Raw genomic sequence first — 22,657 nt, 5'->3', positions numbered from 1 at the left:
TAATGGTTAGCTCTCTCTGGGTTTTATAGAGCATCTTGTTTTTAACATTCTTTTCTAAGATGACCCCTGTCCCTGTTCCTCTGTAGTCTCCATTTCTGGTGGCCTTTTCCAGTTGAACCTGTCCTTGGAAATGTCCCTTTTTTAAACACAGTATACACATCCACCTAAGGATTTTAAGGAACACTATACTGCGTTTGACCCACTTTCGCCTTCAGAACTGCCTCAATTTTACGTGGCATTGATTCAACAAGGTGCAGATAGCATTCTTTAGAACTGTTGGCCCATATTAGCAACTTGCAGTTGATGGAGATTTGTGGGATACACACCCAGGGCACGAAGCTCCCGTTCCACCACATCCCAAAGACGCTCTATTGGGTTGAGATCTGGTAACTGTGGGGGCCATTTTAGTACAGTGAACTCATTGTCATGTTCAAGAAACCAATTTGAAATGATTCGAGCTTTGTGACATGGTGCATTATCCTGCTGGAAGTAGCCATCAGAGGATGGGTAGCCTACATGGTGGCCATAAAGGGATGGACAGTGTCAGAAACAATGCTCAGGTAGGCCGTGGCATTTAAATGATGCCCAATTGGCACTAAGGGGCCTTAAGTGTGTCAAGAAAACATCCCCCACACCATTACACCACCACCACCAGCCTGCACAATGGTAACAAGGCATGATGGATCCATGTTCTCATTCTGTTTATGCCAAATTCTGACTCTTCCATCTGAATGTCTCAACAGAAATCGAGACTCATCAGACCAGGAAACATTTTTCCAGTCTTCAACTGTCCAATTTTGGTGAGTTCTAGCAAATTGTAGCCTATTTTTCCTATTTGGAGTGGGAATGAGTGTTACCCGGTGGGGTCTTCTGCTGTTGAAACCCATCCGCCTCAAGGTTGTGTGAGTTGTGGCTTCGCAAATGCTTTGCTGCATACCTCGGTTGTAAAGAGTGAATATTTCAGTCAAAGTTACTCTTCTATCAGCTTGAATCAGTCGGCCCATTCTCCTCTGATCTCTAGCGTCAACAAGGCATTTTTCGCCCACAGGACTGCCGCATATTTCCTTTTTCACGCCATTCTTTGTAAACCCTAGAAATGGTTGTGCATGCCACGTTCAAAATGGCTTAAATTACCTTTCTTTCCCATAACATTCAGTTTGGAGTTCAGGAGATTGTCTTGACCAGGACCACACCCTTAAATGCATTGAAGCAACTGCCCTGTGATTGGTTGATTAGATAATTGCATTAATGAGAAATTGAACAGGTGTTTCTTTAGGTGAGTATATAAAACTTCACACATTTTCTTTTTAAATAAAGATGAAATATGAATCTGAATGTCAGAATGGGAAAGAAAGGTGATTTAAGCAATTTTGAACTTGGCATGGTTGTTGGTACCAGACGGGCCGGTCTGAGTATTTCACAATCTGCTCAGTTCACGCACAACCATTTCTGGGGTTTACAAAGAATGGTGTAAAAAAAGGGAAAACATCCAGTATGTTCATCCAAAATATATTTATTTCATCTCTATTTATTTTTTTAAAAATGTGTGAAGTTCACCTTTCTTTTTAGATCAGTGATTGTATTATAAATGAAATCCAAAAGAGCATTCTTTGTATAGAACGAAAATACCATAGAAACTCAATAAATCAACGAGAATAAAATATACACTGGAATACTTGTTTCTGATTGGTCAATGGTGGCATTTCTGTCGTCAAATGTTTAAACAATAATCGCTCAAACCTATGTGCTGCACCTCATGTATCACCCTGCAAGCAGTAGGCCTATCTACTTCACACATAGCCTACAAAAATCATTCCCAAATTAAAAATGCAACTCCATTCTGTAAATAATGCTAAATAAATTAGCAGTAGGCAGTAGCCTATCGGCTAAGAAAATTAGCAATAAACTATTCATTTTCCCTCACTTGATGATTGTTGCCTGTTTCACACAGTATCTGCACAGTATGCAGTAAAGTTTTGAATACATCTCTCAAATGCAGCACTGGTCACAGTGAAGCTGGAAGGAGACGGTGAGGCAATGTTGCAGAAGTCTGAACCCCCACCTCTCCCCAGTCTGTGTCAATGGCCAACCACTGCTGCCACACAATTACATAACACTACTGCAGAGAGAGAGAGAGAGAGAGAGAGAGAGAGAGAGAGAGAGAGAGAGAGAGAGAGAGAGAGAGAGAGAGAGAGAGAGAGAGCTGCCTGCACCTTCAGCTGCCTGCACAGTGCACACATACACCCATTTCACACAACAATCACTCGTCTTCCTCCACATCATCCTCCCCCTCCTCCACGACAAATAGACATTATTTTGGACTTACTATACATGTTAAACATTGTTATTATGTGACTGACGCAGCTGTGGACTTGACACACCTGAACAACAAAAAACACCCGTCAGCATCTGTGAGAAACGTGGGTGTGTGCGTGCGTGTGTGTTAACTGATGAAGCAGCACGAGTGCAGGCGCAATGTACGCTTACGTGCGTTCATATGATTTCATAAGTTCAGTACAACCCTGAGGCAAAATTAAGATGAAATGGGGATTCCTCTGTGTGCAGACGAACGGAGGAGAGTGCTGTGGAATGAATATCAAGTATTTTACGCAAGCACGACTAAATCACCTGGGTAAACAACTCCTCGATAGACTAGTGAGAGGGAACATCGTATCAAATTAAAATGCACCCACACAATTAACATATTTCTATTATAGATTATAAAATATTTATACATTTTAATACATTCTAATATTTCCTATTTTGCTTGGACATTAAATTGTCCAAGATACATTTAAAAAAAAAACACACATTTTGCACTTACTCGAAATGTACTTTAATATTGAAAATCTGTATTTTATTGCCCCCAGAGGTACACTTTGTAATATATTTTGGCATGTGAAGGTTTAAATGAAATGTAAGATTTCCGCAGCAATTTTTTACAACATATTTCGCATATTTGAAATGCCCAACGCATACAGAGAGTCCTTACCGTTTCATCTTTATTTTCAGGAAAATAAAATAAAACACTGAACCGATGGACAAAAAAAGTGAAGTTCCGTCATTGTCGAGTAGAGCAGCGTTCCTCAACCTTTTTTGTCTTTCATAAGTTTTACAGTTCAGGAGTCAAACTTTCAGAACAGTGATTTTATTATAAAAAGAACATTAAACATATTACAGTGTAATATTTCAGATACACATTTAATAAACCACAAGCAGGCCACATCGAGGTTATTGCGCTTTATTGTTTTGTTGTAATGATGAGCATCTTCAATCCTTATAAAATATACAAATCACTGCAGATTTTATTTCATGGATTAACCACCTACTTTATTGTGATTAAACAACCACAAAACCATAAAAAAAATCTATATATAAAAAAAAAAAAAATCACTCGTCTTCCTCCACATCCTCCACCTCCTCTACCTCCTCCACCTCCCCCACCTCCTCCTCCTCTTCTTCATCACTGATGACATATTTTTTGGGTTTCTTAGCAGCTGCAGATTCATCATCTTCCTCTGCCTTTCGCTTTCCAGAGTTCTCTCCCTCCTGAAAAAAAAGATAAGTAAACATTTTTAATTCCCTAAAGTGCATTTATGGTGTTAGTCAAGGTGTCTTAGAGATAAGTCCTAAGTTTTCCAACTGTTTTGATAATATATCTTTAAGACTTCTATATGTAAATGACCTCTGTTATGATTGGCTAGCCTATAAACCTTTGAAATAGCCTATAAACCTTTGAATACAATGCTGAATAAAATTTTTGGACCAAAATGTTTTTTCGATGCTTCAAAACATTCTAACTAAGCCACTGATGTCACATGGACTACTTTGATGACCTCTTTATATCCTTTCTGGACAAGGACAGTATACTGTACATATTTTTAATGGAGGGACAGAAAACTCTCGGACTAAATCTAAAATATCTTAAACTGTGTTCCGAAGATGAACGGAGGTCTTACGACTTGGAACGACATTAAAGTCATTAATGACATCCTTTTCATTTTTGGGTGAACAAACCCTTTATGCAGGATTCAGTTACCAAAGAAACAAGAATCATGGCGAAAGATTCAAATATTGTGATTCATTTTAAAGGGTCAGTTCACCCAAAATTGAAAATTCTGTCATTTACTCAACCTCATGACTTTCAGTCATCTTTGGAACAAACACATTTTTTTCATTTTTTAAGTCCACACCAAAATGTTCAAGCTTCAAAAGAAGAAAGTTTCACCTCATCACTGTCCAGTCTCTTGGCCTTCATCAGCCGCTGGGCCTTGTCTTCATCGGAACCTTCATCGCTGTCTGACGAATAGATTCTGGCACGCTCCTCTATGACCCACAAACAAACATTTTAGCACAGCTCAGATTTCAAGACACATTTTCAAGCATTCCAGAGAGATGTTCTTTCAGTAAATACCTCTTACTGGCACAAACAAACCAAACTTAACAAACTAATCTAAATCTCAGTTGGACTCCGACATAATGCAGTATTAAGGAGTCGGCAGGTAATCGGCTAACGGGTGTGACGGTTACTGTCGGTGAGAAAGAGTGTGAGACGTACTGTTTTGGGAACACTAGCTGTTGTTGCTGTACAAAATGTTCTCGCTGATCGCAGCAGGTCTCAATCTCACTCAAAGAATCTGTTGTGCAGAAACACTGAACCACAGGGAAGCGATGGAATACAATATAGAGGACGGACACAGCACCCCACCGCAGTTCAGAGGCCATTTCAACTGACCTACTTCCTATATAGGTGCTCATTTTCACACTATTGGAGCAGATGCAATTCGGAGTTGTTTGTTTAGTTGGCGTAAAGGGTTGTTCCTCAAAAAAAAAAAAGAGGTTTACAGGTCTGAATGGCTACAAGCATATGGAAATGATTAGTGATGCACAGAAATTCCGTCAACCAAAAACTATTTCCAAATATACAGCATGTTGGATGGTTTTGGAGGGCCGAAATCAAGCGCTGACCAAAGTGTCCATTTCGTGCTCACAATGTGGATAAACTACATGTTAGCTGTGTGGATAATATAATTTTATACAATTTAATCAATCTTTATCTTGAAATCACAGGTCCGCATTTTTCAAACAGTAGGAGAGACCATAGACAGTAAAAGAGAGACACCTCGACACGTCACTGTTTATGGTTTATACACACTCAATTGCAGTATATATTTTGAAATATCGCACCGTAAGTTAGTCTGATTACTTTCATGTGTGATTGATCAAGCCAGTAACGTTAGATTAGCTAATGTAACTTAGGCAGACTGTATAGAGATGACTTGTCAGTGTTATTCCATGGCAGCGCACACGACTAACTTACATAAATATAAAATAGATACATATAGTTTTAAACACTAAAGGCACTATTGAATGTATTCATTGTTGTTATGTTTTGTGTTTCATACATCTTTTCTTTTGGGACAGTGAGAACATTTTCAACATTTAATTGGACCAACAACACGGTTTGGTAAAATACATTTTTCCATTGGATCAACATATTTCTAATGGAGCCCATGTTAAAAGACTGTTGCCACAATAGATAAAATTCAGATGTGACCAGTCAATAGAAATTTTTGAGTTGGAGAGGTCTGACATTTTTTACAGTGTACAATCTGAAAATGTTTGAGCATTTCATACACAATGGCCAATGTGTAATATTTTCCACCTTACCCCTCAGACCTCCACCACCCTTATATTTGCTCTTGATGGCGGCTAAGCTGATGGATTCGTCAGCCTCCTCATCCTCATCATAGCGATCTGGCTCCAGGTAGCCGGCGTTCAGACCTCGCTGATGCTGTTTCTCTCTCATGCGCCTCTGCTGGGACTCACGGCGGATAGATGCACGTAATCTCTCCTCTTCTTTCTGCGCAGAGAGAGAAAAAGAAACTGATGTCACTGCAGGATTACACTGAACGAACACATCCCCTTCCTAGTTTATCAGTCAAAGAGGAGATAAACATAGATACATTTTATCTGAGTAATGAAAAAGGATTTAAGAACTAAACCTTATTGGATTTAAAAACTATTTTAATTTATTGCATTTTCAATCCAGGATCCCACACTTTTCACCAGAGAAGCGCAACAACTTTCCCATGAATTTGCAGACAATCAAGATTCTCTTTTTAATACAATCATTTTACAGAGATTGCTGGGGTTTTTCAGATACTAAACTTTTACATTCAAACACTAAAATCATAAATGCCGTTGATGTCACCTGGAATGTATTCTATTTGTATATTGTATTGAATTTGTATTGTACTCTACTGTTAAAAAAAGAATTTTCTTATGATTTGATTTAAATTTATATTTGATTTAAAATATGGTAAAAACGTCTTCACAATTCAAAAGAACAGTTTTTACTTCAATATTTTTTTAAATGCAATTTATTAAGATTTTTCAGCAGTCATTACTCGAGTCCTCAGAGTCACATGACCTTCAGAAATCTTTCTGATATGCTGTTAAGGAGTGCTGCTTAATATTGTTTAGGAAATCGAGATTTAAAAAAAAAAGAAAATTAAAAAAGAAAAGTATTTATTTGAAATACAAATCTTTTGTAACAAAATAAAAGTCTTTACTGGCATTTTTTAAGTTAGAAAATTAAAAAAGAACAGTATTTATTTGAAATACAAATCTTTTGTAACAAAATAAAAGTCTTTACTGGCATTTTTTAAGTTAAAATTTAATGCACCCTCACTGAATAAAAGTATTTATATTGAAAAAAAAAAAATCTTACGGACTCCAAAAGTTTGAAGGGTAGTAAATATATATATATATATATATATATATATATATATATATACACACACACACAATGTAAATTCAGGCCAGTTGAAAAAACAGGTCCAGGCGTTTATGCATGGTAATTATCTCTCAAAATCACTTTCAATAAAATCTGAAATCCTTTTATAGCTCTTCATTTAAGACACATCAAAGACTATGGTCTAATGGTGTCTAACTTATCGTCATTCATCTGATATGAAATATGGCTCTTTGGACATTAAAAGTAGGAAGTTAAATAAGGAAATAGATAAAACATTTACAGTACTCCACTTCAGTTGTCAGACAATCTGTTTAGATAAGACAGCTCAAATCATACGTGCATAACCTGCTGCTGCCAAGATCTGCTGTGTGTGTTTGTGTGTGTGCTAGAGTGTGAGAGAAGACATGTTGTGAGCCGAGATGGCCAGGTCTTCGCAGACTCTGTTATGTTATAGCTGTCTTATGCAATAGCTTATCAGATTTTAACAATGAGATTTTCTGAAATGAAATGACAAGAGCGTAGTCATTGTGTGTAATGTTGTCCTTAAAGGCCCCGATATACTCAGTCAAGGCCAAGTTCTTTTTCGTTCCTCCCTTAGGAGTAAAAAGAAGTTCGAAAAAACGTGACCAATGGTATAGTGTTAGCGAACATCCGGACGTTTAGATGAATATGTAATATGTGAATTCCCTTTCAAACAACAACAAACACGCAGAAAAAATGACAGCAGTGAGAAAACAGCCATTGAGAAAGCATCTGATGGTTCGATGGTGTTTACCAGGCAGAGCAAACTTTTCCGGAAAGTGAGAAACTTTGTTTTGGCCTGATTTTGAAATGACATCACACCAGTTTGTTCTTCGACTTAGCTTGAAGTATATCGGGGCCTTAAGATTCAAAACATGATGCTTAAACTCCCTAGGAGGACATTTCTATGAACTCGTTTCCTCCTAAAACTCCAGGGTTTCAGAAAGATGAGCTTTTTATTAAGGAGGATACATGTTGTGAAATAACCTCCCTCTGAAAACACAGCATTTCTGTGTGGATATGAATTTTTTTCATCAGTCTTGGTCTAAAGTCAAATCTCTTTGCCGAGTTGAAGTTTGTGTGTGTTTGTTTTACCTTGATCATCTCATTTCTCTGGGACTCTGGGTCTCTGCCAGCCATGGGCAGAATTCGGATCTTCTGTGTCTTTGAGCAGCGGTCAGCAAGAGAGAGGGTCATTTTCCTGTGTGTGGCGCTGTCTGTGGAGTGAGGTCTACAAACAAACATTCATGTCAGCTACGTGTAGAAATACATATTAAGTGTGATATGCTTTTAATAAATTAACTAATCTTAGAATTATTGCAAATGCATATTACTTGAGCATAGGAAATTTGTTCTTTTAAAAATATCACACAACAAAAAAAGGCTTAAAGATGAGGCTTTGACAAAAGTTCTGCAAAAACTCTTTAGAAACTAAACAAAAAGATCTTTCAATGAAACAGGTTTTATCCTGGGAATATTATAAATTATATGTAAACAAAAAGGCTTTCTTTTCAATGGAGGAATTTGTTTGGGCTTTGTTTTCAGGCGCTATACTCAAACTTGAATAAAAAAAATAATTAAAAACGTAAAATAAGTTTAAATTGCAATAAGTTTAAGTTGCTTGCAATACTGGTTATATCATTTGAGAGATCATTCCAGTATGAAATGTTATACTGTCTTAAAGGAATACTCCACTTTTTTTGGAAATAGGCTCATTTTACCACTCCCCCAGAGTTAAACAGTTGAGTTTCACCGTTTTCGAATCCATTCAGCCGATTTTCTGATATTTAGAAGAATATCAGTAACCAGACAGTTTCTGGTCTCATTGACTTCCATAGTATATTTTTTTCCTACTATGGAAGTCAATGAGACCAGAAAATACCTGGTTACTGATATTCTTCTAAATATCAGAAAATCGTCTGAATGCATTTGAAAACGGTGAAACTCAACTGTTTAACTCTGGGGGAGTTGTAAAAAGAGCCTATTTTCAAAAAAAGTGGAGTATCCCTTTAAATAGAGGAACATCATGATTGAGACTCACTTGAAAAAAAAAACAACAGTTCCTATATAAATAGAATAGCACTAAATAATGTATAGGGTTTTTTTTTTTTTTGCCATCATGCAGCCTCTCCTGTGTAGAGGTACTTTTCATCCACAAAATGTAAATTCAATGCAGATGCGCAAGCGGTTATCATGGTAACAGAGAATACCAGCTTATGACAGTGAGTGAAACTGTCACTAAAGGACGATGAGGACTTGGATGATGAAACCAGAAGTGCTAAAGTGCTAACTTGAGTCCAGGTTGTGGCCTACAAAAACATGCGATCCTGTTACACTAGTTGGCACAAATTACCCAATAGCACCACCTAGCGTCCAACCAGTGATATATCATCACTACCAATAGTATGGCTGTGCCCAAAAGCTGAAAAATGTTGCCACTGCAAGCAGGAAGGCAACAAGACACATACTGAAATATCATTATTTGATTATTGAAGGCAGCATAGATGTATCCTTCGCTGCCTTTGATACCCCATAATCCTGTGCGTTTCATTCCATAAGAGAAATATGGTGTCGTAAAGTTACGGTTGGTGGTCAGTTTGTATGTAAATGTCCATTTTTGACAAACTTTTTCCACTTTTGATGTCATTTCTAGCAAGAAATTAATATTAGGGGATTATACATTTGTTTATTTATCACCAAAGCTCTCTTTATTTTGTTGTAGTAGATCAGTAAACTACGGAGCTCCTCTAGTCCCATTTTGGCAAAAAAAATTAATTGATACTATCTCGTGGCCTCAATATACTATCTCGTGGCCTCAAGATAGTAACTCGTGGCCTCAAGATAGTAACTCGTGGCCTCAAGATAGTAACTCGTGGCCTCAAGATAGTATCTCGTGGCCTCAAGATAGTAACTTGTGGCCTCAAGATAGTAACTCGTGGCCTCAAGATAGTAACTCGTGGCCTCAAGATAGTAACTCGTGGCCTCAAGACCTCAAGATAGTAACTCGTGGCCTCAAGATAGTTACTCGTGGCCTCAAGATAGTGACTCGTGGCCTCAAGATAGTAACTCGTGGCCTCAAGATAGTAACTCGTGGCCTCAAGATAGTAACTCGTGGCCTCAAGATACTATCCTGTGGCCTCAAGATAGTAACTCGTGGCCTCAAGAAAGTAACTCGTGGCCTCAAGATAGTAACTCGTGGCCTCAAGATACTATCCTGTGGCCTCAAGATACTAAATCCTGGCCTCAAGATACTAACTCCTGGCCTCAAGATAGTAACTCCTGGCCTCAAGATACTAACTCTATCTTGAGGCCACGAGTTACTATCTTGAGGCCATGAAATAGTATCTTGAGGCCACGAGTTAGTATATTGAGGCCACGAGATAGTATCTTGAGGCCACGAGATAGTATCTTGAGGCCACGAGTTACTATCTTGAGGCCACGAAATAGTATCTTGAGGCCACGAGTTAGTATATTGAGGCCACGAGATAGTATCTTGAGGCCACGAGTTACTATCTTGAGGCCACGAGTTACTATCTTGAGGCCACGAGTTAGTATATTGAGGCCACGAGATAGTATCTTGAGGCCACGAGTTAGTATTTTGAGGCCACGAGATAGTATCTTGAGGCCACGAGTTACTATCTTGAGGCCACGAGTTACTATCTTGAGGCCACGAGTTACTATCTTGAGGCCACGAGTTAGTATATTGAGGCCACGAGATAGTATCTTGATGCCACGAGTTACTATCTTGAGGCCACAAGATAGTTATAATAATTTTTTTTTTGCCAAAGTGGGACTAGGGGGGGTCCGTAGTAAACCGCTATGTTGCCTCAGAAGTCTGTCCGAAATTAGTTTAGTGAGGTACTGTCCTTCATGCGCCTGCAAGGTCATTTTCTGATATGGCAGTAAAGGCAACAAGTCAGCTGTCTAAGCTTTCAGATGCAGCCTATAACCGTGTGTGTGTGTGTGACGCACCTGAAGGTGAGTTTGGTCTTGAACACAGCCTGACCCTGCAGTCCTGTGCCCTGGCGGATGAACAGGTGGTTGTGGTCACCCTGCAGTGGAGCTTTATACACATCAAACACCTCATTCCCCAGGTGCAGAGACATGCTGCAGAAAGAGAAAGAGTGATGCTGATTTCCAGATTTCTGCTCTTATTTTATTCTGTGTAGTTTTCCAGCACCGAATTCTGCATGCATCTCCTCACCTGCCGTCTGACCATTTAACAATCCTTGCGTTGCTCTCCTTGACTTCGATGCCCTCCTCATCGCGCCTTGAGCGCCACCTGATGGTGTTCTCCACCTTCAGCTTGAGACGGGTCCGTCCTTCCTCATCCAACATCTCCTCATCCTCAAACTCATCCTCATAGTATTGAGGGTCAAACGGCCTGTGGAGAGACAGTGAGAGATGAGACGAACTGCTGACTGACTGGGATTGTAAGGATGGAGCATTTAAAAACTCCTTCAGTTCTCCAGGAGACATTCACACACCTGGGCTCCACACTGAGAAAGTTGGGCAACTTGACAAAGTAGAGCTCACTGCCCAGATCCGTGCTGACTTTGGGAATCTCCACTTCGATCCTCGTCTCTGGAGCCGGCTCCTCCTCGGGATGATCTCCCTCCAGACCGTCCTCACCATCCTATTTAATCAGTTCAGATTCATTCAATTGATTAGTAATTTGCATATTGAAGGGTTGCAGTTTATTTTCAGGTGATATTGTTACAGTGTAATTACACAAATAAGTAGAGAGTAATATTTAGTATACTATAGGGTTAGGATTAGTCACTTGTAATTATGCATAATTTACTGTTATTAGTATAGCAAGTGCATACTTACGTGGATTTACGTAACCATAAAATAAAGTATTACCTACTGAAAATAAAGTAAAATATAACCCGATTAATTCTAGGTGTTAGAGAGGGTGAATATGGTGTGAAAATCAATAAAGAAATATATTACAATAGTAATAATGTACTATTGTGCAGTAAACTAAATAAATACATTGAATGAATAAATACGTATATTCATTTTAGAAAATTACAATAGTAATATTTATGACTGTCTTAATTTGTTAGTACACTGTTAGTACATCTTCCTGAAAAACAAAGCACTGTTTATTTCATTAGAATTTTTGTTGTTGTATTTTTGTAAGTTTTGTTTGCAATTAGTTTCTTTGTTTGTATTGTATTGCTGGCTGTTTACTTGTCTTCTGTAACTGTTTTGAGGACTTTTTACTTTAAAACTTACTGTTTAATTATATTTCAAACCCCCTAAGAAAGGTAGCTTGACTTGAGAAAATATATAGTTAGTTATTCAGCTAATTCATTTATTTTAGTGTTGTGCGTGTAAATGTCTCACCATTGGTTGCCCAGGTGTGAGAGGTTTCTCGGCGTCGCTGTCAGATGAAATATCATCTGCTTCCCCGAACAGATCATTTGCTGCAGGCTTCTTACCTACACGCACACAAACACAGATTTTAGCAGAGCTGCTGTGTGTGTGTCTGACACTGCGTTTCATCACAGCAAGTGTCTGTCACTCACCCCTCTGCGAATCACGGTCAGAATCCGAGTCAGAGTCAGAAGCGATTTTTTTCTTTTTCTTGCGTGTGAAATCCTCTTCACTGTCACTGCCCTTGATAGACTCTGAAATGAATGATCACATCAGAAAGATTTGTTAGTATAAACATTAAAAATATCAGATGAAAACAGATTTCAGGTTTTGTTTTTGACACAAATACCAAAAATGAAAATTCTGTCAGTATTTACTCACCCTCATGTTGTTCCAAACCTCTATGTGTTTATTTGTTCTGCTATACACAAAGGAAGATATTTGGAAGAATGTTTTAATCAAACAGATCTCAATCCCCATTGACTTCCATAGTAGGAAAAAATACATACTAGTGTATGGTAGTCAATGGGGAATGAGATCTGTTTGATTAAAACATTCTTCCAAATATCTTCCTTTGCGTTCAACAGAACAAATAAACACATAGAGGTTTGGAACAACCAAACATTTTTGGGTGAACTAACCCTTTAAATGAACTGTTATTAATCATATTGATTGCTCAGTCAGATTGAAACGGTTTCACATAAGCACTTTTTCATATAAGCAATTGAGTGTGATCTAAATTAACTTTCAATCAAATCATTTGAAGCATATTGTATTGTACACGGCAAAAATAGCCTGTATTTGACCGATTCGTCAAAAAACTGACTATACTGTAGATAGCGTGGGGACTGTTTATATGGTTGACAATGGAAATGGGATGCTAAATATAATTTTGGCTTTTATCAAATTTTCCCAATAAATTGGCAATAATTTACCAGGTGTCTTCCATTGTTCCTGTTCTTTCTGACAACAAAGCACTTGAACGCGACAAGCTTGTAATCATGACTTCAGAAGTGGGAAGTAGGAAATTTCGATACACGATAGCATGTGTAGGCAGCATATGGACTAATTACAAATAAAATCCAGTTTGTGTTGAACTCGTTTGGAAAAAAGTCGCGAATATATCACACCTGATTTTTGTCTTTCCCTTTCATCATCAGAATGGTCTCTTTCATCATCCGAGTTCTGCGGTTTGTCCTCGTCCTCTGATTGGTCACTTTTTCCATCCCCGCCCCACTTCTCATCTCCGGAATGGACATCTTTCCCTGACCCCTCTCCATCTGAATGAGGTGTGCCAGGATCTGAATGACCACTTCCAGCTTCTGAGCGTGGGCTGCCCGCCTCTGACACTGGACTTGCACTTCCTCTGTCAGACCTGTGGCTTCCTGCTCCTGAGACTGGACTCGCTACATCTGACCTGTGGCCCCTGTCATCATCATCGCCGTCCTCCTCGTGATGGCCCTCTGACCCACTGTGCTCGTTATCCGAACGCATGCTCGCTTCTGATTGGTTGCCCGATCGCTCTGACGGGCTGCCGCTGCGCTGGCTTCCGCTGTGTTGGCTGCCGCTGTGTTGGCTGCCGCTGTGCTGGCTCCCGCGCTCGTCTTCACTGTCGTCTCCAAACAGCTCTTTATTGCTTGGCTTTCCTCCATCTTCATCCTCATCATCATCATGATCCCTGTCACTCTCGCTGCCAGAGGCATTGCTGGCAGATCTGGGTCTCTCATGCTCCGATTCAGAGCCAGAGCCAGATCCAGAGACGGACGCTGGAAGAAACACATTAAAGCATACTCAAATGTATTAAATTGCTTTAATTTTGCTTTTATGCTAATATGCTTTTATCCAAATTGACTTACAGCTTCAATATGGAACACAGACCATAAACAAGTCCTTCAGAAACATTTCACATGCCAAAAAGAGCTGCATAATGAGGAATTTTTCCAAATTAAACTAAGCTAATTGTACAAATAGTAACTGTTTATTCATTTTAATTAATTCGTCAATGCCATAAGAGTGTCTTCGATTAAATAAATGTTTTTTTGTTGTTGTTGTTGTTTTTTACAAATATCATATTTTAATAAATATCTTGGTTTGACATTTTGAAACCTGAACTAAGCTTGGCTTTTTGTCACACAAACTATGTTGTACGACATATTATATTATTATTTTAAATTATTTGATATTTAAAAGACACGGTTTTTGAGATTTATATTGACGGGAGATCATATGAGGGGACTTGTCTGATATCGCTTGGTTGGACCATTATAACTTTAATGTGAAATGTTTTTCAAAAACATAAATTATAAACAGAGAAGCGACTATTATATATATATATAATCATATCAAGACAGTTGTATAATGATCATGACATTTCATTTCAAATGGAAAAAAAATAAGCAACATAACGTTACACATCGTGAAAGAGGTTTTATTCAAGTCAAATTTTTGCACTTGTTTATGCAATTTACAATAAATATTTTGATGAGGAACAAATGACCATCTACCCTATTATAATTTATATTTCTAAATGTATAATAGGCCTACATAGAAAATAGATGTATTTGAAAAGACTAAAGTTACTACTTTTTTTTTTTTAAATAGATCAAAACATTTTCAAATAGCTACTTCTTTATTCTTATTCGTTATTTTGTGAAGATAATAACGTTAACGTTACCTGATCTGATATATAACCATATAACGTTAGCGATAAATAAATTAAATCTGTGATGAGAAATGACCGTCTTACAGCTGTCTGCATATACCGCTAAACGAGAGCTCTGCTGAGATATATATACTTAACACATAAATGAAACACATTTTCAATGATTAGTGCAATAATGCAAGTGTAAAAACTACCTCGTTGCTCATTGTCACTATCGCCATCACTACCGAAAAGCTCGTCCATGTCCGCCATTTTCACCGGTTGTAAATAACGATCAACATCCGGTTGAAGGTTTGTAAACCCAAAGCTCCTGTAACACTTTATAAAATAAAAGCCCTTTTAATAAAGTATAAGCACTGGAAATATATATATACACAAAAGCCTCTTACATTTAATGTATTTGTGATTACAGGGTCATCAAGGCAAGATCAAGGGAAAAAAAAATAACCTTCAACACTGAATTTAGTTAATATTATGGAGTAGAAGTCAACCACAGAATTTTAACCATATGGACAGTAAAATATGTCTTTATGATTTTTACTTCTATTATTGTTGTTATTTTTTTAAATTATATTTATTTGTTTATTTTTTGCATGAAATAGATTTTTTGTATAAACATTTTGTGGAGAATTCTTAAATATTGTAAATATAGCCTACAGTTCAAAAGTTTGAGGTCAGTAAGTTTTGTTGTTGTTGTTGTTGTTGTTGTTGTTGTTGTTTTTAAGACATAATTACTTTTATTCAGCAAGGAGCATTAAATTGATCAAATATATATTTATATATATATATTAAAATAGAACACATTAATTCAAATTGTAATAATATTTCACAATATTGCTTTGTTTTACTGTGTTTTTAATGAAATAATTGCAGCCTTGGTGAGTGAAGAGACTTCTTTCAGAAACATTAAAAAAAATATTACCAACCCCAAATTTTGTGTAGATTCTCTGAAAATGAGTGCCTAACAATACTGACTTAACAGTTGATTTAATTGTGCCATTTGGTGGAAAGGAGAAAGACGATCATAAAGCTTTAAGTTGTATTTTCTATTTATTTTCTATGATATTTGCGATTTTTGCAACCCTTTACAAAATTTGGGACGTGTAAGGGGTCTTTGACGTGTTGGGACGTCAGGACTTTGGCCTTGTTTTGGCCACTAGAGGTCCTCTTTGTGTTTCATTTTCAGTTTTTTTCCACCGTTGTATCATATGTCATTGCTTTATTAAGACCACTAGAGGTCCTCATTGTGATTCATTTTCAGTTTTTCCACCATTGTATGTGTCGTTGTTTTCTCCTGTGTCTTGTTTCCACAGGGTATTCAATTTGCTCTGTTCCTCTGTGTTTTATGTGTTGTGTGAACAATCTGGAGTTACAGTATGAAATTACTTTATGGATTGTCTTGGATTTACTTTGTGGACTTATTAACAATATTTAGACATTTTAAGTCAGTTCTCCCTGACTGTGCACTCCTTTCTGCACCATTTCTTTTGTTCGGACCACACAGCCTAATTCATATCTCGGTCCTGACCATAAACTGTAAAAATCCACTCTTGAGAAAACCCTGATGTCATGGTTCAGCTCAGTTCAGTTCTCATATAATGGCCATACAGGCAAATCAATAATAGCCTATTGTTGAATATTGAATTAGGCTACATGTCCCCAAGCAAGCCACTAGGATTAGTGACCCTCTTGTTCTTTAACATGCTAAATAAGTTATATATTGCATGTGCTATGATAATTCTAGATTTTAACTGAAATAGTAAGCATAAGATTAATTTGTTTGAGGGCTCAAAATGAAGCAACTTTTTTTGAGTAATCAGCTTAAAAATGTTTGGTTTATGTTACAAATCAATATCCTCTAACTCAATGTAGTTTGTTAGTTGAACACAATTTTCAGGATAAAAGGAGAGACAACAGTGCATGCAAGACGAGAGAGTTGCGGGGAAACCGGTGGGAATTCTCTAATAAAAAAAAAGATTTGCATTTGATCAATAAATAAAAGGACATTACTATATTGGTTTGGTTTAATCTTTATTTGTCATTGAATGTGTCAGGGCTCAGTTATTTGACTTAAGGCAGGGTAAAACATTGAACCAGTTAAAAATTAAAACCATTCATCTTTGACTAAAATGTGATTTATAAAAACAAAGCTAGTTAGTTCATTTTGTAATTGAGATGCTTAGTACATGCACTGTGAAAAATATTGTTGGTTTAACTTAAAAAATGAAGTAACCTGGTTAAACTGGAAAAAGTGACAATGAAGGAGATTGAATTAATCATCAGAAACTCAAAATAATAAGTTATCTGAACTAAATAAATTATTTAAGTTGATTTGACAAAAGAAAAAATGCTGTGATAACAAATCTTGAAAATATTTTTTTTTTACAGAATGGGCCAGCCAAGAGATTTAGACAGGAAGTTGATCTCTTGGGAATTCTAAAGGAAATGAGACTTGCCAACTTTGATGTATTAGAGGGGACACTGAAATGTGATTCTTGATCAATGTGATTTTTGTTTAATATAATCATTTTGCATTAACTCAAATCTATCCATGGCTCTAAATTTATTTACTAAATGTATTGTGTTCATTCCAGGATTTGTGCTGTCTGTTATTGTTGTGAAAATTTGTATGGTTTTGTTTCTTCTTTTTTGTTTTCATGGTGCTGGCCACCTCTTATAAATTCTGTGTATGTTTTGTTTGAGGGAGTTGTTGTACTTTAGGAAAAGTGGTGTTGAATTTTGTCCTTTGTCAGTTTGAGCAGCTCAAGACCAATTATGCCATTTTTGGAATACTGTGATGTAATTTGAATGGAATTCTATTTGTTTGATTTTTTTTAAACTGTTGCCTTTTTTTTCTCTGATGAGGCTTGATGATTTTTATCTTGGGTATTCAAGATTAAACCAAACTGTCACAATTGAAGACCACTTTGCTCCCTGTTTTGTGGCGATGGACTCATTTTTTAGTTGTGATTTGCTAAGGCTCATGGCAGATCCATCACAATTCTAGAGGCTGTTTCACACCAAAGGCTCTGTCCCAAATGGCACCCTAAACACTTGCAAGCTGTGTTCCAATTCAGAAGCTGCATCCTTCGAAGTCCACGAAAGTCGGAACGAGTGTTGTTGAATGGCACATTTCTGTTTCATGCCGACATGCGGTCACATTTACCACTACACATTTTTGCAGGCAAATTCCAGTCATGGAAAAAAAAAAAAACATGTTTTGCGTGCAGGACCAAAGGTTTTCCCACACAGATTTCACAACAGGTTCCAGTTGGTCACGCATTCACCGCATTGACCAACAAAAAACTTTGTGGTTGAATACTGACTTCTGTATATACATATCATATATACAAATGTTGTCAATATACAAAAAATATTAAGCAAGCAAGCAAGCAAAAAAAAAATAAAAATAAAAAATAAGTCAGAGGGAAGAATAAAATTAACATTTGGAGCGGCACACAAGGGGAGATTAATCAAAATCAATAGTACTAGATATGTCAATACACATTTTTCTTGCGATTTTAGAAGATTTGATATTTTTCAGTGAGGTAAAAAAATTTTTTTAAATATTTTTTTTTAAACCAAACAAAGGAAGGAGAACATCTACACTTACTGAAATTAATACGATATTTACCCATAAGAATAATCATATTGACTAAATCTGATACTGATGAATCTACATTATCCATATAAAAGAGGATGTGTGGCAAGGTGGTGAGAGTAGGGATATGGACACGGGGGGGGGGGGGGGGTGGGGGGTGGGGGGGGTTGTTCAGAGTCTCATCAGCCATCTCATAAAATACACAAGGGTCTATGTCCAATTTGAATCTTTTTCTAAGAAAGTCAGCGACCGGATGTATCTATATTAAATTATTTTAAAGCGAGTCTTTTTGACATTTGGGAAAATGGGACATTTAATACATTTAAAATGTGTTTTTCTATGGACAATGCACACAATCCTCTGTTATAATCAAAAAACAATTTAGATTTCAAAGCATCAATTTGAAAAAAGCAATGTCTATTATTACATTTATTGTCAACTAAAGTAGGCTACAATCATTAATTCAATTTGGTAAAGTTTGTAAGTGTCATTCTTGTATATCAATGTCCTTTGAATTAACAGTTTAACAGTTTCAATTAACAGAATTTACAGTTTAAATTATATTTGTCTAAGAAAGAAAAAAGTTACCATCTATAACATCATTCACAAACACAATGGCATTTTCATACCAATACTAAACAATGATTTCATTGATTATAATGACCATAATTAGCTCTGTGCTTCATGCATCTCTATTGGCTACTATTGGCAACAGAGAGAGGACTTTTTTTTTTTTTTTCAGTTGGATAAAGTGTGACATGTCATTCACACAGCACTGAACTTACCAGTTTGACTGCAGGTCTTAACGAGTAGGCTATCTTATTCTTTGTAAAGGAATGATTTGTACGTTTCATTTCTTAAATAAAGGAATGCATATATGCATATAGGACACTCAAAAAAGAAAAGAAAAAAAAAGATTGAGATCTGAACTTGAGCCCACGAGACATTCTCATTTAATAACAATAATGGCCTACCTTCTAATGGTTACTAATTAATAAAAAACCAACTGTACACTATAATGAAAATAATTAAATAAATAAATAATTAAATACTTAAATAATTAAATAATTAATAAATAAATTCTTCAATTTAAATAGCGACACAATCGCACAAAAACCATAGACAAACAATGACGGCATCAGTGGACTTCATATTCCATGGTCCTTTGTACCTCTACAAGTCTACAATCTCTGATTGGTTGCGTGCTTCTGGTAGGCGGGAACAATGCTTTATGGGCGTACTCTTACATTCCGATTAGCTGTTGGGGATGTCAATCATTAGGGCAATTCTAGTGTCTGGTTTCCTGTGTTACCGCCCTTGGGCTGAGACAGTGAAGACGGGTGCGGGAATTTCTTTGCTTTCCGACCAAGAATAGGTCAATAAAGAGTACAACACTTGCAGGAATTTTTCTAAGGTAAGAAATATGCTTCCTCCTCTCTCACCGGGAGGGTTATGTCTAGGTGGAGTTCACAAATGTAGAGGTTTGTGTGGTTCAAGAGTTAGCTGGCTAAGCGCTCGAGCGCTGATATATATCCGTATGAGCGTGAGCAGATGGGCCAACAGTTTATGATATTAATATTACAATGATCCAAAACTATCAAATGATCTTATCAGCATAGCGCCCTGATCTATACTTCGTAATATGTTGAAACGGATACATGATCAAAACTAATTAACAAATGCTTCACTGATTTTATCAAGGTAACACTTGAGACCATATGTGAGATGGGCATAGTAAGTTAAATAATACATGTAACGTTACTGTAAAAAATACACACAATTTTGATTCAGTATGGTTTCTCGTAGTTGTATTACAACATAACGTTACCTCAATTTAATTTCGCAATGTAAATTTAAAATATGATTACTACTACATCCTAATTCATAATTTAGGACTTTCGGGCGTTTTGATCGTTTTTAAAAAGGAGCTGTGTAAATGGAGTTTTGTATTATTGTCCATGTAGGCTACTGTACATGATTGTGTATAATGATAACGTGAATGCTTAAAAGCATATTGTAGACGCTATAGCGTGCACGCGCTGATCATGATGTGGTCTCGCGCAGGTCATGGCTGTTGCTTAATTGTATGTTTATAGTATAACGTGATTATTATTACTATTAGTATTATTTAGCTGTCTGGCACAGAGCGAGCACAGCTGTACAGTATGTGAGCCCTTGTGTCTCGTTATAACGGGTGTGGTCTTCACCCGGGGCGTGACTCTGCGTGGTTTTACATAACTGACTCATGGGATTTAATGCATACTATAACACACTATAGTTCACTTTCTGTAAAGACATTATTGAAAGTAAGAGAATGAAAACGGTTCCCAAACAAACATGTGCTGCTTTGAGAGATGCTGATGGAGGAATTAAAGAGCTCCATTGTCTTTTTATGTCATAGTTTTTATTAATAAAAACTATCCATCTATCCATCTAACTGTCCGTCCGCCCGTCCGTCCATCCATCCATCCATCCATCCATCCTTATTGAAGGCTGAACATTTGTTTGTAATGGATTTTTCTCTTCCTGAAATGGCACTTTAAAGAACACTTGTCTAAAGTAATGATTGCTTTGCTAGATGTACCTCTTACACAATAAACATTTCAAAACCCACACCCTCCATCTGGGTTCCATAAGCCTCAGCCTCTGTCTCTCAGAGGAAGGGCTTGATGAGAAAGAACCAAAGAAAAGATTCTCAATGTTGTCACTGTCAGAAGCTAATTTTAGCTTTTTTTTCCCCTTTCTAGAGTAATCAAGGAAATGATCTCACATTTCCTCTTTTGAGTTTTGAGTGAATAAGGAACCAATATTGACACCTGTAAGTTAATGATATACCCTATAAGTTTGTGGTCAACCGGTCTAAGTCTCTTTTTGATGATCATCAAGCCTGTCATAATTTGATCAAAAATACTGAAAAAATGTAGGCCTATATTACAATTTAAAATAATGGTTTTCTATTGTAATATACTTGAAAATAAAATGTATTTCTGTGATCAAAGCTGATTTATCATCAGCCATTACTCAAGTCTTTAGTGTCACATGATCCTTCAGAAATCAGAATAAAAAAAAAAAATATTTTTAACTGAATAAGTATTCAATTTTTTTTTTTTTAAAGAAAGAGAAAAATACAGATCCCAAAATTCTGAATGATAGTGTATATTGTTACAAAAGATTTATATTTAAAATAAATGCTGTTCTTTTTTTATTCATCAAAGAATCCAGAAAAAAGTATCACAGGTTATAACAAAATATTAAGCAGCACAGCTGTTTCCAACATTGATCATAAATCTTTCTGAAGGATCATGTGACACTGAAGACTGGAGTAATGATGCTGAAAATTACATCCAGCAAAGTAAACTTTCAGGTTGAAGGATGATTCTCACAAAACTGTATTTTCTGCAAGCTTTTTTCATGGTTTATTTTGATAAAAAAAAAAAGGACAGTTGGAAACTCAAATTGCTTGTGCCATTTTAGATGTTCAGTTTGATAAACTCCAAACTAAGATCATTGTAGGGCGAAAGTAAATTACTTGAATGATACAATTTAATGTGCCTCAGGAACTTATTTGCATCAAATTATTTTAACCTAATAAGGATTCTTTAATAAATCGCTAAATATATTTTAATAAATCGCAATGCAAGGTTTCGTGTGGACTGTGGAGTGTTACCTACAACTCTACAACAATAGACATCAAAACAATAGAAATGTTGTCTGTAAATAAAGACAATGTGACTTTGAAAGAAACATTAAGTAAAGGTTATGTAATTATGTGGTTATGTATTTTCAAGATTTGAGCTGATAAAAAAAAAAATAATAATCTGGAGGAAGTGTCTGAATTTGAGCTCCAGAACTGTTCGTCTGTGTCGTGGTTCTGACCTTTTACCCTGTGTCTTTTCAATCCTTATTATGGATTTGTCCCATAATGCACTTAAAGAGCAGGACTGGCTTCGTCTGTATTTTGTCTGTGTGCCGGATTAAGAGGCGTTGATGAGGTTTGTCTGATGGACCATCACAGAGAATAACTAACATACCGTAATCGCCTAGTAGATGAGAGAGGAAGTGGGTTGAATAGGTTTCCCTGCAATACAACCACGGACACATCTAAAGAGTCTATGACCTAAACTGTAGTGTGTGCCGCAAACATTTTCAAGAGAGAGCTGCGAAAAGTGGAGAATGGTGGACTTCTTGCCTTGTTGACAACAAATTCAAGTTGTGAGTGATGCTCTAC

General features: G+C 36.7%; 2 protein-coding genes and 1 long non-coding RNA gene across 3 annotated transcripts in view; 2 read left to right on the top strand and 1 right to left on the bottom strand.

Annotated features, from left to right (window-relative positions):
* Positions 1-3,225: 3,225 nt before the first annotated feature.
* leo1 (LEO1 homolog, Paf1/RNA polymerase II complex component) lies at positions 3,226-15,135 on the bottom strand. The gene is made up of 11 exons (XM_039681880.2): positions 15,023-15,135; positions 13,297-13,932; positions 12,319-12,420; positions 12,137-12,231; positions 11,269-11,417; positions 10,986-11,165; positions 10,754-10,888; positions 7,877-8,012; positions 5,671-5,863; positions 4,229-4,326; positions 3,226-3,549 (listed from the first exon to the last, which is right to left on the bottom strand). The coding sequence occupies exons 1-11, from the start codon at positions 15,078-15,080 to the stop codon at positions 3,391-3,393; spliced, it is 1,941 nt and encodes a 646-aa protein (XP_039537814.1). The 5' UTR covers positions 15,081-15,135; the 3' UTR covers positions 3,226-3,390.
* LOC148977305 (uncharacterized) lies at positions 4,323-6,383 on the top strand. Its single transcript, XR_016169856.1, has 2 exons — positions 4,323-4,750; positions 5,425-6,383. It is a non-coding gene; the product is annotated as an uncharacterized LOC148977305 (long non-coding RNA).
* A 4,571-nt stretch (positions 15,136-19,706) lies between the features above and the next one.
* Positions 19,707-22,657, top strand: part of tmod2 (tropomodulin 2) — a 40,213-nt gene continuing 37,262 nt past the window's right edge. The window contains exon 1 of the mRNA XM_039681883.2: positions 19,707-19,843. The gene's annotated coding sequence lies outside the window, so the exon portion shown is untranslated. The remainder of the gene's footprint in view (positions 19,844-22,657) is intronic.

The sequence above is a fragment of the Pimephales promelas genome, chromosome 10, assembly GCF_988280905.1.
Source record: "Pimephales promelas chromosome 10, fPimPro1.hap1.1, whole genome shotgun sequence".
NCBI classification, from domain to species: domain Eukaryota; kingdom Metazoa; phylum Chordata; class Actinopteri; order Cypriniformes; family Leuciscidae; genus Pimephales; species Pimephales promelas.
This window is presented reverse-complemented; position numbering and strand designations above follow the sequence as displayed.